Source organism: Nansenia antarctica (genome assembly GCF_963989245.1).
Source record: "Nansenia antarctica genome assembly, chromosome: 9".
Taxonomy (NCBI): domain Eukaryota; kingdom Metazoa; phylum Chordata; class Actinopteri; order Argentiniformes; family Microstomatidae; genus Nansenia; species Nansenia antarctica.
In genome coordinates, this window is record NC_137679.1 from 29,121,950 (window position 1) to 29,140,976 (window position 19,027).

General features: G+C 49.3%; 1 protein-coding gene across 1 annotated transcript in view; it reads right to left on the reverse strand.

Annotated features, from left to right (window-relative positions):
- The window catches only part of igdcc4 (immunoglobulin superfamily, DCC subclass, member 4), a 74,581-nt gene that overhangs the window by 23,779 nt on the left and 31,775 nt on the right, over positions 1-19,027 (reverse strand). The window contains exon 3 of the mRNA XM_080539882.1: positions 1,416-1,557. Coding sequence (XP_080396008.1) covers positions 1,416-1,557 — 142 coding nt within the window. The remainder of the gene's footprint in view (positions 1-1,415; positions 1,558-19,027) is intronic.

Here is a 19,027-nt window from a genome sequence, read left to right on the forward strand (position 1 = left end):
AACTAATTAAAATTCTCCACAATAAAGTTATCGCGGGTGTTTTTATCGCGATTAACGATAAACACGATAATCGTCCCATCCCTATGTGCGATAGATTACATGTATCTTCCTGATTCAGGAGCACATCAGAGTTCCTGGACACTGGAGCCACTGTGGCCTGCCATGTGAATACAACACTGTGGCCTGCCATGTGAATACAACACTGTGGCCTGCCATGTGAATACAACACTGTGGCCTGCCATGTGAATACAACACTGTGGCCTGCCATGTGAATACAACACTGTGGCCTGCCATGTGAATACAACACTGTGGCCTGCCATGTGAATACAACACTGTGGCCTGCCATGTGAATACAACACTGTGGCCTGCCATGTGAATACAACACTGTGGCCTGCCATGTGAATACAACACACATGGGTTCTTTTTAAAACAAATAAGAAGAGAAAGAGAGAGAAGGAGAGGAAGAGGGAGAGGGAGAAATAGAAAGAGAGAGAGAGAGAAAAAGAGAGAGGGAGAGAGAGGGGGGGGATTTTCTGGCCGTGACCTTCGACCTCTGGCTCACACACCAGCGGTGTCCCGTCCATCCCTTATCTCTGAACTCTGCCCTCAATAGATCGACCATGACCAACACGTGCAGAAGTACAAATGCATCCCCTGTGACGCTACTATCCTACCAAATAGGGGAGGCTGGTAGAAGTAGAAATGGGAGGATTGTAATGCATGGAATGCCTCCACTGCTATCAAATGATTCTCTGACTGCTGCTGCAGGCCAGTGAGTTGAGAAGGAGGCCGTCACTTTTCTGTTACAAATGTAGCTAAGTGAAGCAAAGCATACCTTTTACATAAGCATGGACTTACACTAGGATACACTCTGTCCCCTGCTCTGCCTAGGATACACTGTCCCCTGCTCTGCCTAGGAAACACTCTGTCCCCTGCTCTGCCTAGGAAACACTCTGTCCCCTGCTCTGCCTAGGAAACACTCTGTCCCCTGCTCTGCCTAGGAAACACACTGTCCCCTGCTCTGCCTAGGATACACTCTGTCCCCTGTCGCGACAGGAAGACGAAAGAGAGAGACAGAGAGAGAGACAGACAGACACACAGACACACACACACACACACACACAGAAGTACTCTGCAGCTGAAGAGTTACGGCATATGAAACCAGATCCAGTGTAAAAAACATAGGAAACCACAGATAGTGCTACAGTATGATTTAAAGCCTCAGTTACACTATAACCACAGGCACAGACCACAGTTATACTACACAGCCACAGGTAAAGGGGAGGTATCAGTACAAGGTCATACAGTATATTGCTCAATAGCCACGGTAAAAGAGAGAGAGAGCCTGACAGAGCAGGGCCATTGTGTGGCATAGACAGTGTGTGTGTGTGTGTGTGTGTAGGAGGAAGCCTCACCTAGGTTGACTGGGGATGGGTACCTGGTCCTTCTCCCAGGTGATTCTGGGGGTGGGCACCCCGTCCACCTGGCACTGGAAGCGGGCAGCTCCTCCGACTGGCACAGCCTGGGCCTCAGGGTCCTGGTGGAACCGAGACAGACCTGGGAGGGAGGGAGTGTGGGAGGGAGAAAGACAAGAAAGAGATACAATCAGATAGTCTGCAGTATAGTCTGTGACCAGAGTAAACAGCAGGGGGCAGAAGTGAGCTCCCCAGGGGCCCCTCTGACCTTTGAACGCAGGATTTGGGTTTTGTGAGAAGAAGAACGGTTCGGACCGGATCTGCTCTAAGCATTAAGTCAGCAACGTTAACACACACATGACACACACACGGTATACACACACTGTACACACACATACGCACACGTACGCACATGTGTTTGCGCGCGCGCACGCACACACACACACACACACACACACACACACACACACACACACACACACACACACCAAACTAAACAATGTATACAAATCCAAGAAGTTTAACCTGAAGTTACCATTTACATTTTTGGCATTTAGCAGACACTTTTATCCAAAGCGACATACAACAAATACATTTGTCTAAGTAAGTGATTCATCTATCCATCAGTCATCACAAGAAAAAGTAATCTATACTCGGGGCAGAGGCCATTAGCAGTCAATGCTTAAGGGAGGAATAATTTTAAATTTTAAATTTATAATTTTAGAGGGGAGGGGACGGAAACGTTTCAGGAGGGACACTTAAGGTGTAGCCTGAAGAGATGGGTCTTCAGTTTACGGAGGAAGTTAGGGAGAGACTCTGCAGTCCTGACAGCAATGGGAAGCTTTGGTGGTGGTGCCAGTCGGCCAGCAGAGGTGAAAGATTGGACTGAACGGGCAGGTGTTTGGGGGCTGACCATTACTTGCATGTAGGAGGGAGCAGTTCCCTTTGCGGAAAGGGAACCTAAGCGAGCATCATGCAAGCTGCTACTGGGAGCCAGTGAAGGGTGCGAGAGGAGAGGGGTAACATGAGAGAATTTGGGGAGGTTGAACGCCAGATGGGCAGCAGCATTCTGGATGGAGAAGGTGGGGAGCCAAGAGTGGGTTGCAGTAGTCAAGGAGGGAGATGACCAGTGTCTGGACCAAGAGTTGAGAATAAGTGGTTGTCCAGGATCACCCCAAGGTTCTTGGCTGTCAGGGAGGAGGTCACCATAGAGTTATCTACTGTGATGAGGAAGTCTTGGAGAGGGCAGGCTTTTCCAGAGAGGAAGAGTAGCTGAGTCTTGTTAAGGTTGAGCTTGAGGGGGTGGGATGACATCCAAGCAGAAATGTCTGCAAGACACGCAAAGACACGTGTTGCCACCTGTGAGTCAGAGGAGGGGAAAGACAGGAAGACTTGAGTGTCATCTGCATAGCAGTGGTAGGAGAAACCATGTGAGGAAATGACTGCGCCAAGAGATTTGCTATAGAGGGAGAACAGTAAGGGCCATAGGATGGAGCCCTGGGGGACGCCAGTGGTGAGGGCTCGAGGAGAGGACAGTGATCCTCTCCACATAACCTGGGAAGAGCGATGAGCCAGGTAAGATGCAAACCAAGAGAGTGCAGAGCCAGAGATGCCCAGTTCTGAGAGGGTGGAGAGAAGGATCGTGTGGTTTACTGTGTCGAAGCCAGCAGACGGGTCCAGGAGAATGAGAACAGAGGAGAGGGAGGAAGCTTGAGCAGAGTGGAGGGCCTCCTGACAGCAAGGAGAACAGTAGATTGCCAAGCCTTAAAGTCAGATTGGAGAGGGTCAAGGAGGTTGTTCTGAAGGAGATAGTGAGACAGTTAGATACAGCACATTCAAGGGTTTTAGATAAGAAGGAGAGAAGGGATACAGGTCTGTAGTTGTGGACAGCAGACGGGTCAAGAGTTGGTTTCGTTTACATTTACATTTTTGGCATTTAGCAGACGCCTTATTCCAAAGCAACTTACAATCAATACATTTGAATACTAAGCATGTGAATCAGCAGTCCACCATTCGTTGCAGGAAGAGTACTCTAGCTCGGGCCCGGGGCCACTGATAGAAGGAAAAACCTTCTCCCTATTATCGCCTTCTACTAAAACTTTTATTTATTTATTTATATTACTGGAGAAACTGAGGGACAGTACAAGGGGGGCAATAGAAGTTCTTAGGGACACAGTAGAGGGGAAAGCGGGTGTCTTTAGGAGACTTAGTGGTGAGGGTCAGAAGATGTCTCAGGAGGAGCAGTTAAGATGTAACCTGAAGAGATGGGTCTTCAGTCTACGACGGAAGATGGGTAGTGACTCTGCCGTTCTGACAGCCGTGGGGAGCTCATTCCACCAGCGGGGAGCCAGTGTTGTGAAGAGACGTGATCGGACAGCCCGACTGCTGTGTAGAGGAGGTGGGGCCAGTCGGCCAGCCGAGGTGGAGGAGCGGAGTGAGCGGGCAGGGGTTTGGGGGGGTTACCATTTCCTTCAGGTAGGCAGGGGCTGTCCCTTCAGCTGCCTGGTATGCAATACTAGGGTCTTGAATCTGATGCGAGCTGCTATCGGGAGCCAGTGCAGGGTGCGAAGGAGAGGGGTGACATGCGAGTATTTGGGGAGGTTGAATACCAGCCGGGCAGCAGCATTCTGGATGAGCTGCAGAGGTCTAATGGCTGAAGCGGGGAGCCCAGCCAGGAGTACATTGCAGTAATCCAGGCGGGAGATGACGAGTGCCTGGGTCAAGAGTTGCGCTGCCTCTCTGGTAAGGAATGGTGGTATCCTTCTGATGTTGTAGAGGAAGAATCTGCAGGAGCGAGCCGTTGCTGCAATGTTCTCCGCACAGGATAGTCGGTTATCCAGGATCACTCCAAGGTTCTTGGCTGTCAGGGAGGGGGTTACAGTAGAGTTCTCCACTGTGATTGAGAGATTGAGATTGAGATTGATTGAGATTGAGATTGAGATTGAGATTGAGATAACGTTTATTGCCACTATGCGTTACACATATAGGAATTTGCTTCGTCACCACAGCAAGTGCGTTTATACTTTTTTCACATATCAAAAAACAGGACAACACAACAACAACACAGGACAGACAACAGTGCATTGGATAGTGCGGTATAAAGTAAAGTGCAGTGCAGAGTTTTTTTTTTACAGAGTCCAGTTCAGTCCTGGGCAGACTTGGGGGCGGGGGGGGGGGGAAGCCAGAGTCATTTAACAGCCTGGCGGCTGAGGGGTAGAAGCTGAGCCTGTGGCGGGCCTTAAGTGCCTTAGGCAGCCGCAACCTTCTTCCAGAGGGAAGCAGGGTGAGGAGGCCGTGGCCGGGGTGGAAGGGGTCAGCCATGATCTTCCTTGCCCTCCTCAGAGCCCTGGTGTCATGCAGGGAGTTGAGGGAGGGCAAGGGACAGCCGATCACCCTCTCTGCTGAACGTCGCACCCGCTGCAACTTGGCCTTGTCCTTGGTCGTTGCAGCAGGGAACCAGGTGATGATGGAGTGGGTGAGGATGGATTCTATGATGGCCGTGTAGAACTGGACCATCATGGACCTCGGCAGTCTGAGTTTCCTCAGCTGCCGGAGGAAGAACATCCTCTTCTGGGCCTTCTTTGTGAGGACCTCGGTGTTCTGCTCCCACTTTAGGTCCCGGGAGATGGTCATGCCTAGAAAGCGGCATGACTCCACGGAGGCCACCGGGGTACCTCCCAGCGTGATGGGAGGGGGCAGGGCTGCTTTCCTTCGGAAGTCCACCACCATCTCCACTGTTTTTAGAGCGTTTAGCTCCAGATTGTTTAAGCTGCACCATCTCTGCAGCCCCTCGATCTCACCCCTGTAGGCAGATTCGTCCCCCCCGGAGATGAGGCCCACCAGGGTGGTGTCGTCTGCAAACTTCAGGAGCTTGACCGAGGGGTGGCGGGAGACACAGCTGTTGGTGTAGAGGGAGAATAGTGCTGGAGACAGGACGCAGCCCTGCGGGGAGCCCGTGCTGGTGGTCCTGGAGCTGGAAATGCTCTTCCCCAGCTTCACCCGCTGAGACCTGTCAGTCAGGAAGTCCGTGATCCACCTGCAGGTGGAGACCGGCACCTGCAGCAGGGATAGCTGGTGCTCCAGGATGTGTGGGAGGATCGTGTTGAAGGCCGAGCTGAAGTCCACGAACAGGATCCTGGCGTAGTTGCCTGCAGTGTCTAGGTGTTCTAGTACGTAGTGCAGAGCCATGTTCACGGCGTCCTCCGTGGATCTATTGGCTCTGTACGCGAACTGCAGGGGGTCCAGCACAGGATCCGTGATGAGCTTCAGGTAGGCCAGGACAAGGCGCTCCAGGACCTTCATGACGACGGAGGTCAGAGCGACGGGTCTGTAGTCGTTGAGGCCTGTGACCTTGGCCTTCTTGGGGACGGGGATGATGGTTGATGCCTTGAAGCACGCTGGGACGTGACACAGCTCCAGCGAGGCGTTGAAGATGTTGGTGAACACCGGGGCCAGCTGGTCGGCGCAGTGCTTCAAGACAGAGGGAGAGACGGAATCCGGACCAGCTGCCTTCCGGGGATTCTGCCTCTTAAACAGTCTGTTTACCTCTCGCACTGTGACAGAGAGAGGGGGTGGGGAAGGGGGGGTGGGGGTGGGCGGGGCGGGTGAGGAGGGGGGAGGGAGGGGGGGGGGAGGGGGGAGGGTGGGGGTAGCAGGAGGGACATTGGCCCCCCTGGGGGACGGGGGTGGTGGTTGTAGCCGGGGGGTGTGGAGGGAGAGGGCGGGGGTGGGCGGGAACCTCTCTTTCTCAAACCTACAATAGAACTCGTTCAGCTCGTTAGCGAGGGGGAGGTTGTCGGACATCAGCGGGGACCTGGGTTTGTAGTTGGTGATGGTCTTTAGGCCTTTCCAGACGGAGGCGGAATCCCCCTCAGAGAGCTGTTTCTGCAGCTTCTCCGAAAAGCGATGCTTCGCCTCCTTCACCGCTTTGGCGAACCTGTACTTGGCCTGCTTGACCCGGTCCACGTCCCCACTGCGCCTAGCCACCTCCTTCTCTGACCTCAGACGCCTGAGTTGGGATGAAAACCAGGGCTTGTCGTTGTTGAAGGACTTCCTGGAGCGGAGGGGGACACACACCTCCTCGCCAAGGCTGATAAATGATGTAACAGTGTCTGTGTATACATCCAGATTGTTACCAGCCTCTGGCCCCGCCCACTCCACCAAGTCCTGGTCACAGCCTGCACTCTCCAACCAGGCGCAGAGTCGCTCACATGCCTCACTGGACCACACCCTGAATCGCCGTACAACAGGTTTAGACAGTTTTAACCTCTGCCTGTAGCGAGGGATCAGGTGTATGAGGATGTGGTCACTGTAGCCCAGTGCAGCACGGGGGACAGAATGGTAGGCTTGACGAGCTGTACAGTAGCAATGGTCCAGAGTGTTCACCCCCCTGGTGGGACACGTGACTTGCTGCCTGTATTTGGGGAGCGCCCGGCTAAGATTAGCCTGGTTAAAATCCCCCAAAACAACAACAAAACTGTCCGGGTAATTACGTTCCACACTCATCAATTGCTCTGCCAGTGTGTCTAATGCTGCGGTGACGTCCGCATCAGGTGGAATGTAGACACACGCGAGAATGAATGAGCTGAACTCACGGGGTGAATAAAAAGGACGGCAGAGGATGAATAGCGATTCTATAGCCGTGGAACAGTGTTTGTGGAGCACTGTCACCTCGGAACTCCAGCGCACGTTAACAAAGAACATTAACCCCCCACCCCTAGACTTGCTCACCGCCTCGAAGTCTCTGTCAGCCCGGAACGCGGAGAATCCCTCTAGCTCCACCGCCTCGTCGGGGACAGATGGAGATAGGTGCGTCTCCGTGAACGCGAAGACAGCCGAGGAGTGGAAGTCGCTGTTCCTTGCAACGAGACACCGGAGTTCATCCATTTTATTGTAGAGGGAGTTCACGTTGCTCAGGAATATGCCCGGGAGTGGTGGTCGCGTTCCTCTCCGCCGAAGTCGAACCAAACAGCCAGCTCTCCGACCTCGCTGCCTTCTGATCCACCTCACGGTTCTGGCGAAAAACGCGGTCCCCCTCACAAGCATATCCAAAATGTCCGTGGAACGGGTGAGTAGTTTGGGGAAGATGTCCGGTGGGGTTAAACCCCTCATGTGCTGTAGAACGTCGCTTGTGTACGACGTTAGGCAGGACACAGAGACACAAAACAGACAGAACACAACGAACTGTAGCAACATAGCAGCCATGGTCGGCGCCATCTTTGATTACGTCAGCACGTCAACGTGATGGAGAAGTCTTGGAGAGGGCAGGCTTTCCCGGGGATGAAGAGGAGCTCGGTCTTGTTAAGATTGAGCTTGAGCCCCGCGGTGGTGTAGCGGTCTACGCACTGGCCACTAGTGCATGCTGCCCACCGGGGCCGGGGTTCGTATCCCGGCTCGCCAGATCCAGATATGGCCGAGGCACACGGGAAGCGGCATATTGGGCGGCCGCTTCCGAGGGCGGTATAGGAGTATTTCTGGACTAGGATCCGTCGCGCAACACCGCCCCCTGGGCGCCGGAATAACGGTGCTGGGCTCGAGGAGCCAGTCAGCTAGTCTGCCTGGCGGCCTCTTCTGGGACTGCCGGCCACGGGGTCGTGCGGCGGATCCTATGCAATAGGCAGGGGATAATTGGATGCTAAGTTGGGTTAAATTGGCTACCAAATTGGGTGAAAAAGGGATAAAATCTGAAGAAAAAAAATAAAAAATAAATAAAAGATTGAGCTTGAGATGGTGGTCAGCCATCCAAGTTGAAATGTCAGCGAGACATGCTGAGATACGGGTTGCCACGTGTACATCAGACGGAGGGAAGGACAGGAAGAGTTGAGTGTCGTCTGCGTAGCTGTGGTAGGAGAGCCCATGTGAAGAGATTACCGAGCCAAGAGACTTGGTGTAGAGGGAGAAGAGTAGGGGCCCTAGGACGGAACCCTGGGGTACTCCAGTGGAGAGGGTTCGTGGAGAAGATAGCGATTCTCTCCAGGTCACTTGGTAGGAGCGGCCCGCCAGGTAGGAAGAAAACCAGGAGTGTGCGGTGCCAGAGATGCCCAGGTCTGAGAGGATGGAGAGAAGGATCTGGTGATTGACTGTGTCGAAGGCAGCAGACAGGTCAAGGAGAATGAGAACAGAGGAGAGGGAGGAAGCTTGGGCAGAGTGGAGGGCTTCCGTGACAGCAAGGAGCGCAGTCTCAGTGGAATGCCCAGCCTTGAAGCCGGATTGGTGGGGTCTAAGTGATCCATCTTCCGGAGATAGTCAGTCAGTTGTTTAGATGCCGCGCGTTCAAGGGTTTTGGAAGGGAAGGAGAGAAGGGATACAGGTCTGTAATTGTGGACAGATGATGGGTCAAGGGTAGGTTTCTTGAGGAAAGGCTTGACTCTGGCTATTTTGAAGGCCGCTGGGACAGATCCAGTGGATAGGGAGGAGTTGATTAGGGTGGTAAGGTAAGGAAGGATGTCGGCGGAAATGGATTGGAGAAGGGGGGAGGGGATGGGGTCTAGGAAGTCACCGAGCTGGCCTGGGGGGCGATAGATGACGACAATGTGGAGTTTGACCGGGGAGGAGACAAAAGCAGCATGAAATTCAAAGGAGGATGTAGACAAGTGTGCCAGGGGAAGGACAGTGTGTGACCACTTGGGCGAGATGAGGAGTCCTGTGCCTCCCCCTCGACCAGAGGGTCTAGGGCAGGGGTCGGGAACCTTTTTGACTGGGAGAGCCATAAAAGCCAAATATTTCTAAATGTATTTCATTGAGAGCCATATAGTATTTTTAACATATAATAAATTAAATATGTCTTACTTTTAATGAATGAATGGTCTTTATTGTCATTGCTATAGTACAGGTACCAAACAACGAAATTTAGGAGGGGTGGCTCCCCTGGTGTTAGGAAAGAAAAAAAAAAAACTTTAAAAAAACACAAGAAGGGAAGGAGCTGGTTTACATAAATAAAGGCTATGTACACTATCCACTATACTATACTGTACAGATAGACGACTAGGGTTGTCATATTGCACATAGTGTTATTGCACATTTATTTAAAGTGTCGCAGTTTGCAGGCTTGAAATGTACATATTTGTGCCTCAGCACTACACCTGATTTTTTCAGTCCAGCAGCTGCCATCAATCCGTCCAGACTGTCCAGGGCCCAGAACCTAGGTCTTTGCTGTGTTCAGGGCCTGGATGGCCCTGGGGTAGAAGCTGTTCTTCAGTCTGTTTGTCCTTGCGGCCATGGTCCTGAACCGCCTTTTCGAGGGCAGCCGGGTAAAGTGTTCGTACCCAGGGTGGGTTGGGTCCCTGGAGATCTTGGAGGCCTTCCTGAGACAGCGTGTGTTGTACAGCTCTTCCAGAGAGGGGAGGGGGGCGCCGGTGATCTTCTGGGCTGTTCTCACGACTCTCTGTAGCGCATTTCTCTCCGCGGTTGTGCAGCTGGAGAACCAGTTGCAGATGCCGTAGGTGAGGATGCTCTCCACTGCGCCGCGGTAGAAGGTCACCAGTATCTCCTGCTTGCTGTGTTCCTTCCTGAGGACTCTCAGGATGTATAGCCGCTGTTGTGCCTTCTTGATGGTGGCTTTTGTGTTGTCCTTCCAGGACAGGTCATCCTGCATGTGCACCCCCAGGAATCGGAGGGTTGAGACTCTCTCCACGCTCTCTCTGTCGATGAGCAGAGGCTGGATCTCAGACTTTTTCCTCCTGAAGTCTACGATGATTTCCTGGGTCTTTGACTTGTTCAGCAGCAGGTTGTTAACCTTGCACAGCTTGCTCAGTTGCTCTACCTCATCCCTGTACGCCGCCTCGTCCCCCCCCGAGATGCATCCCACCACGGTGGTGTCGTCTGCAAACTTTACGATGGAGTTGCTGGGGTGGACGGGGGTGAAGTCGTAGGTGTAGAGGTTGTAGAGGATGGGGCTTAGCACGCAGCCCTGGGGGGACCCAGTGCTGAGTCTGAGGGCTGTGGAGGTGTGGGGGCCCACCCGCACCCTCTGGGGGCGGTCGGTCAGGAAGTCCTTGCGATTCTGGTGCTGCATGGTTTTGCTGATGTCCTTGTAGTCTGGTTCATACGTGGTGAGGTTGAGCTTCATGCAGGCGTTGAGGCTTCCATCAGTTAAACGTGAGCGTAGGTTGGTCTTAATAATAATAATAATAATAATTTATTAAATTTATATAGCGCTTTTCCAAGGCTCAAAGACGCTGACAATATAGGATACACATGGGGAGACACAAAAACAACAAGTAACAACAACAAGTAACATGGAACACAGAGTCAGCGAACGGGGAGGGAGGGGGGGGGGGCGGTGTAGAGTCCGGTGTTGATGTTGCTGGGAGCCTCGATGGATGTGGCAGCGGCAGCGGAGAATGCCTGCCTTGGTGGCAGCAGCAGCAGTGGGGCGATGGTTGTGGTTCAGTGAGTGTAGGTGAGACGAGAAAAGGGCAGGGGGAGGTGGGGGGCAGGTGAGATGGCCGGGAGTCCAGGGCAAGACGACAGGCAGTGAACCAGAGCGACAGCGCGGTGCCGCCGTTGCCGTTGTCATCTGTATTGCCAGCCTGGGACCGAACCCACGCGGCCGGCCAGCCTAGCCGTGCCATGCCAGCGACCAAATCGCGCAGCAGTGAGTGAAGGCTGGGAAAGACCGACACTCACCTGCGGAGATGGCAACCCCCGAACCGGGGAGGGAGCGGTGGCTACCTCCCGGGACGAGGGTAGTAGCACAGCACGGCCAGGCCAGCGATGTCTGAGAGCGGCGCGCAGCGGGTCGGTCGGCAACACAGAGCCGGGGGATAGGAACGGTGAGGCGGTGAGTACTGCAGTCCGGTAGTGAAGGCGGTGAGTACTGCAGTCCGGTAGTGAAGGCGGTGAGTATTGCAGTCCGGTAGTGAAGGCGGTGAGAGGCGGGAGATGGCGGGGGGGAAGGCAGCGGAGGTCGGCGGGACAGGATACAAAAAGGATAAGACAGGATACAAAAAGACAGGATACAAAAAGACAGGACAGGATACAAAAAGACAGGATACAAAAAGACAGGAGACAGGACCGGGAAACAGAAGCGGCAGTCACAACGCGGACGCCAGCGTGCTCTGAACCCGGAAAAACAACTACGGGAAACGCAAATGTTCCTCATATGCGAGAATAACTGCTCACATACATATGTAGAGCCAAACATGGTCAATACGGCAATACTAACACGCTGCATTGTGTGGTATGTCACAGGAAGCTCGTTCCAAGTTTTCAGAATCAGCTGGTCTTCAGGTTGAAGTTTTTTCATTTCTGTCCACTTGTGTTCCCTCGCCAGCTCTGCTCACTGTCGCGCAAGACTTTCCAACTCTCCATTAAGTGTCTTGAACTTACTCATCCACATGTCTGATGCCTTCAGGTCAGCAACTTCCAGCTCAAAGTCTCCCATAGAGACCCAGTGATGCATGTCAGGTCGATTTTGTCCACTGCACACTCATGTGGATGAGTGATGAACTTGAAAAGACCAGTGCGCGCACGAAATTCTCCAAAACGTGCTTTGAATGACTGCAGGAGATTGGACGTAAAGCCAGCTAGCTGCTGGAGATCCAGATGTTGAGTGGAGTCACTTGCTAAGCATGCATCTCTAAATTGTTGCAGTGTTACAAAGTGCAGAAGACGACCTGTTTCAATGTCCCTGAGAAAGACTTCCAGCTTGCTTTCAAATGCAAACACTGCTTGTTGAAGGGATGAGATTGTATTTCCAATACCTTGCATTTTCACATTGAGCTGGTTCAGATGGCCTGTTATGTCCACGAGATAGTGAAACTGCAGGAGCCAGTCAGTGTTGTCTAGCTCAGGATGCTTGACGCCTTTCATTTGAAGAAAAGTCCGGATTTCACTCAGGCAAGCTGCAAAACGGCTGAGCACCTTTCCCCTTGACAACCAACGCACGTTTCTGTGTAAAAGCAGACTGGGATAATGATTCCCAACTTCTTCTAACAGAGCTTTAAACTGGCGATCATTTAAAGCTCGGGCAACAATGAAGTTGACCACTCGAATGACCAGCGACATCACCTCACCTAGCTCCTGGCCACACGTCTGAGCGCAAAGCGCCTCCTGGTGCAGGATGCAATGAAAACTTAGGATGGCTCTCTTTTCATGTTCACGGAGAAGCGCTACAAATCCTTTGTTCTTCCCCAACATACAGGGTGCACCATCAGTACAGACAGAAATACGTTTATCCATCAGCAGTTTTTTTTCTTTAGAAAACTCCATGAAAGACGTGAATAAATCCTCTCCTCTGGTTGTCCCTTTCATTGGCAAAACAGCCAAGCTTTCCTCACGCAGTGTGTCACCTGCAGCATACCTGGCAAATATACTGAACTGAGATAGATGGCTAACATCTGTTGACTCATCTAACGCGAGAGAAAAGTACGTCCCGGCGTTTATGTCCTTAATTTGTGTTTCCTCAACTTGATTTGCCATCATGATGCTACGATCGTGAACAGTTCTTGCTGACAGAGGCATGTCTTTTATTCGTTTGATTATCTTGTCTTTATTTGGGAAGTCATCAAACAGTTCATTGGCCACATCAAGCATGAATGTTTTGGCATACTCGCCATCTGTGAATGGCTTTCCATTCCTGACTATTGCCAAAGCACCCACAAAGCTAGCGGAATTCCCGTCACCTTGCTTGGTCCACCCACACAGTTGCTGTTGACTCGTCTGCACTCTCCGCTGTAGCTCCTCGCATGCCTTTTTGCTGCTGTCCCCCGCTGGATATTTCGATGCAAATGAAGTATGCGTATCGAAGTGCCGCTTTATATTTGACCGTTTCATCGATGCAATTTTATCATTGCATATTAGACATACCGCAGATCCTGCGATCTCCACAAATGCAAATTCCTCTGTCCACGCAGCCTGGAATGCACGGTAATCATCGTCTTTTTTTCTTTTTGCCATCTTTCTCGTTACAAGGGTTGAAGCGTATAAGCTAGTTTACTATCTGATCAAATTGTTTTTTATTTATTCACCTTTACAACGACCTCTGACACTCTCGCGAGACATTGGTTCCCGACCCGACCCACGGGTCACGGGTCCCGTGAAGAGTCCCGTGAAATTTAACTTCAAAACTAATTTCTGTTTACTTTAAAATGACACAGTATTATTACGCAATATCCCAAGTATTTTAAAATCAGTTCCAAACTGAAATTTTTTTTTCAATTTTTTTTTTTTAACTTTTCAACCCAATTGTCTGGGAGCCATATGCCGTCACCGGAAGAGCCCCGACCGCTGGTCTAGGGGAATGAGAAAAGGAGTAGGCGGCAGAGAGGGCTGCCGGTGTAGCTGTGTTTTCTGGTGTGATCCAGGTTTCAGTGAGAGCAAGGAAATTGAGGGCCATAAGAGATGCATAAGCTGAGATAGCGTCAGCTTTCCGGACCGCCGACTGGCAATTCCAGAGACCGCCTGCTGCGATAAAGTAATGGTCAGTAGAAAGAGGTGGGTAGATGAGATTGGAAGGTTTGCGAGGGGGGATGTAGCATCTAGGTGTCCTCCTGAGTGTCAGAAGAACAGGGATAGGGAGAAAGCACATTGTGGCTTCGTGAGAAGAGGCTTGACTCTGGGTGTCTTAAAGGCACCCGGGACAGATCCGCAGTGTTTCCTCTATATGCATTTATTGGTGGCGGGCCGCCACGAATGAATTTCCTCCGCTAGGGCTGTTACGATTCGTCGACGTCGTCGACGTAATCGACTACGTCAATACGTCGACTTGCGTAATGTGCGTCGGTGCGTCGTATTTTTTTATTATTTATGTATTTTTCCTAGCACAAGGGGAGCCCCCCCTCCCAAATTTCGTTGTTTGGTACCTGTACTATATCAATGACAATAAAGACCATTCATTCATTCAAAATGGCTGCGACCAGTGCAAACATGGAGGCAGAGCCGGCAGCTAAGACTTCGCCCACGATCGTCCAAAGTATGGGAGTACTTTACAAAAAAAGAAAACAATGTGGTGGTCTGTAAACTGTGCAAAAATGAAATGGCCTATCACAGCAGTACGTCTGCAATGAACGAGCACCTCAAGCGAAAGCATCCTGGAGCTCTTTGTGAAGACAGCCGCAAGATAGCACCACCGTAAGTCACCGTTGTATTTCTGTTCACTTTTCCGGCCGTGTATGAGTGAAAAATTGATAGCTACTAGCTAATGTTACACAAGCAATGTAGCTCACCACAGTTTGTATGTCTTGTCTTCTGGTGTTAGTAACGTTAGCTATGTAGCTGGCTAGCTACGGTAGCCTATTGTCATTGTGGTGCTCGCACCTACGTTATCTAGCTCGTAGCTCGCATGCTACGTTAGCATCAATTTAGCTAATCATAACATAGCAGCGAGAGTAACGTTAGCTAGCTATGTAGCTACTAGCTAGCTATGTGTTGTGGTGATGGACAGACTTCTAAATGGCCATGTTGGCATTCAAGTTGGCTAAACATAGCAGTGAGGTGGAGGGGGCCTACACATGATAAGACATTTTTTTTCTTTTTTTTTCTTCCGAAGAGTAAAAAAAAATATCGTTAGACTTAGCGATAAATTAGTCGTTAGACTAATCGACTAACCGGAAAAATAATCGCTAGATTAATCGTCAGAAAAATAGTCGTTTGGGACAGCCCTATGACCTCCGCCACTAATTGATTCCACTTTGTCCACAAGTCCACTTTGATTCAGGCTGCGCAGAAAGGCAGCGAGTTATTATGACCGGAGAACAGAAAAAAAGCAGATTGAAGCTAGATTTAGGCCGCTTCCAGACCAACATTTCGTTACGATTTAGGGTGTAGTAAATTACAATATGTTACAATGTTGCAATTAACCTCGTCGTTTGTGTTCGCACTGCAATCGAGACTGAATCGCTTTCAACAGGCTCACGGCGCGAGGCGACGCGCTTTCAAAACAGTTTTGTGATAGGTCCGAATTTAGCGGGACACACGCCGGTGCCTTTAATCCCGTATCCTAACCGAAAATGCAACATCATCAGCGACGACTGTGGGTAATTGCATTTACTGCTGTTCTCTGGTTCATGTTCTTATACTAGTGCTCAGTATAGAGTATTTTAAATGAACATTCGTAATGTATGTCTCTGATGTTCATGGTCAACTAAATCAGCCTATTTTGTGAAACAAATAATGTTCCCGCTAATGGGTTAACCGAGCATTCTCGCACCTAACGTGCAAGCACCTAGCTTCGAACTATTCATAGCAATTATGCGCGGGGCAAAAATAATCTATTGCCTCTAAAATCACCACGAACAGAACGGCGGAGGTACGGGTAAGCAGGGCTCATGTTGGTGTCCTCAGAGGTAAGAGTTTGTTTTCTTTAACTCAACTGATGCATTACCTTGCTGTTGTTGTTTACCGAATGCTCCATCTGACTGTCACACTGTGATTTTACTTGTGTAAACAGTTAATGAGTAACGTTAGCCGGTTTTGTGCGTGTACTCTCACGTAGGCCTACCGTATTTTCCGGACTATAAGTCGCGCTTTTTTTCATAGTTTGGCTGGTCCTGCGACTTATAGTCAGGTGCGACTTATATATCAATATATATATAATTTCATACTGACTGACATGAACCAAGGAGTAAACATTACCGTCTACATTGTCAGCGTCTTTGAGCCTCGGAAAAGCGCTATATAAATTCAATGTATTATTATTATTACAGCCGCTCTGGGCCGCTCTGGGCTTGTGACAACTATATGCTGCTCCGAAACCCCTGAAGAAGTTATCTAAAACTAGGGATGCACCGAACTTTCGGCCACCGAATGTATTCGGCCGAATATCGCAAAATAAAGCACATTCGGTATTCGGCCGAATGTGTGAAAACACCGAATGTTTACCACCGAATAGTGGCCGTGTTTTGATGACGCAATACAATTAAATATAACTCTCAACAGGCGCGCGGCGCGAGGCAACGCGCTTTCAAAACTGGCTGCGTTCGTAAATTCACTCAGGAAATCCGATCAGCACTCGTGGAATGCCTCTCGTCCAATCAAATGACTCGGTTTCTCTATGACGTCGGGCCCAGTGTGCGCTCCAGCGCTCTCAGAGCGACTTTACGAACGCAACCTTACACTCATCTAGCTAGTTAGCTTAGCAGTCGTAGCTCAATTTAAAATTGGAGTGAGAAGCAGAGTTGTTGCCTTGTTGAAAACATATTCAGACTCCCAGCTGTTCTACACGAGTTTATGACATGCAGCTGTATCATGCGGTGGTTTCTATGCAAACCAGAGACTATAAAAACAAAAGATATTCATTCTGAAATAACATGAACTATTATCCTTACACTCAGGTGGACTCAATTCAACTTGTTGAATGACTTGTTGAAGACATTTAGCATTTGACCTAATTTTAAGAGTGACAAAGGGTCTGAATACTTATGTACATGAGGTATTTCTGTATTTACATTTTAATACATTTGCAAACATTAAAAAACGTTTTTACTTAGATTATGGGGTACTGTGTGTGGATTGATGGCAAATCTATTCAAAAATGTGAAAAAAGTGAAGGGGTCTAAATACTTTCTGAAGCCTATGTAGAGACAAATCATGAATATCATTAACTTGAACCCTGGAAAGCAGTAGAGATTAAATCCCACGATAATTAGTTATAATAAGTTATATATAAAAGTTCTTTTTTTTCAATCTCAATTTCTTTCTTTGAGAAGCATGAATAAAAAGCAAAATGTATTTAGTTTATGCAATGATAAAATTAAAAACTGCCGATACACATTCGGTATTCGGTATTCGGTATTCGGCCAAGTGTTTCCTTAAATTCGGCTTCGGCCTCGGCCAAGAATTTTCATTTCGGTGCATCCCTATCTAAAACATTAGCTTGTTGAAGCTAAGCAAACGGTAGCTTGGTGAACTTGCTTACTGGTAACTTGCTTGTTGGACTCGCTGGCTTGTTATGTTAATTTAGCCTATTCAGCCTCCCAGGTATGTTCTTTATGCTATTGTGTTGCTGAATAACTGTTAATGTGGCTTGTTAACATACCGGACTTCTATTCAGCCTGTTGTTCTGTGTGCTATTGTGTAGTTGAATAAACTTGCCTTTCCAGATTAAATGTCTGTTCTTGGTCTTGGATTTTGTGAAATATATTTCTAAATAAATGCGACTTATATGTGTTTTTTTCCTCTTAATGTCGCATTTTTTGACTGATGCAACTTATACTCCGGAGCGACTTATAGTCCGGAAAATACGGTACTTCAGTGGTGTAGTCTAGTTTTTTCTAGTGGGTATACTGTGATTTTTCCCTCCCAGCCTCATATCGTTCATAAAAATACATCTGCGCTCCCTGTCTAACGTTATATATATATAACATTACGGGCCGGTTTCAGAGACAAGGCTTAAGCCTAGTCCTGGACTAAATCACACTTTCAATGTAAAATCTCCATTGAAGATGTTTTTTAGTCTAGGATTAGGCTTAAGCCTTGTCTGTGAAACTGGCCCTAAATGTTATAAGGCTGATCTGTGCATGATAGTACTGCATTTTGTCATATTTCATGTCGCATCTCCCCCCGTTGATGGTATATGACGCTAAAGTCCAGGGGTGCCCAATACGTCGATCGCGATCGACCGGTCGATCGCAAAGGTATTGAACAAAACGAAAAAAATAAAAATGAAAAAAATAAATAAAATAGTTCGCCTATCATCCATCCTCACTATGGCTTTTGCCACTTGATCGACGTACAGGTAAGCCAGTCTGAGATCTGATCTTTTCACCTACACCTAACACGCGGTTCACCACGCATGCGCAGTCAACAGCACCAACTACAAAATACAAAATACCGGCGAGACTAATTACCTAGTTAGCCTTCCAATTTCTACTATTTACTATATAATACTAAATAAAGGCTATACAAATGAGTGGGGAAGCTGGACCAAGTAAGAAACCAATAACGTATAACTTCCATCCAGAATGGGAGGAGGAATTTTTTACACGATGTGATATTGGAAATGCGTCAGTCTGATCAGCAAATCTACGATGGCTATTTCGAAGAAGGGAAATGTGGCAAAAGAGCGAAAACGTACGGCTGCAACGATAGCTTCTTATCGCGTCAGTCACGTTCTTGTTAAACACAAGAAGTCATTCAAAGACGGCGAAATTGTGAAAAAAGTTTCTCGAGGCTGCAGATTGCCTTTTCGATGACAGATCCACAGTGGCTGATGACACCTTGCAACCAGCTCCTACAGCCCTGACTATTAGAAACTAGCTGCCTCCTCCCAGTGCCAGGTCTCCCACTAAGGTAGAGAAATGCATTTATTTCCTCCTTTCAAACTAGGGAACTACCTGTTTTGTATCTGGTTTACTTTTCTGTTTGTTGGATCAGTAGTTGGCTATGGTACTGCGTGTGTGTGTGTGTGTGTGTGTGTGTGTGTGTGTGTGTGTGTGTGTGTGTGTGTGTGTGTGTGAATGTGTGTGAGCGAGAATAGCAAAGAGGGAGAGTTTGTGATGGTCTTCTCCTGTGGCTGTGTGACAGAGAGAGGGAAAGTGTATTGTGAGTTTACTATGCAGGCTGGGAACTGTGTGTGTGTGTGTGTGTGTGTGTGTGTGTGTGTGTGTGTGTGTGTGTTTGTAGTACGTGCATGTACGTTTGCGATGTTGAAACTAGACTGGTAGATCTTGGCA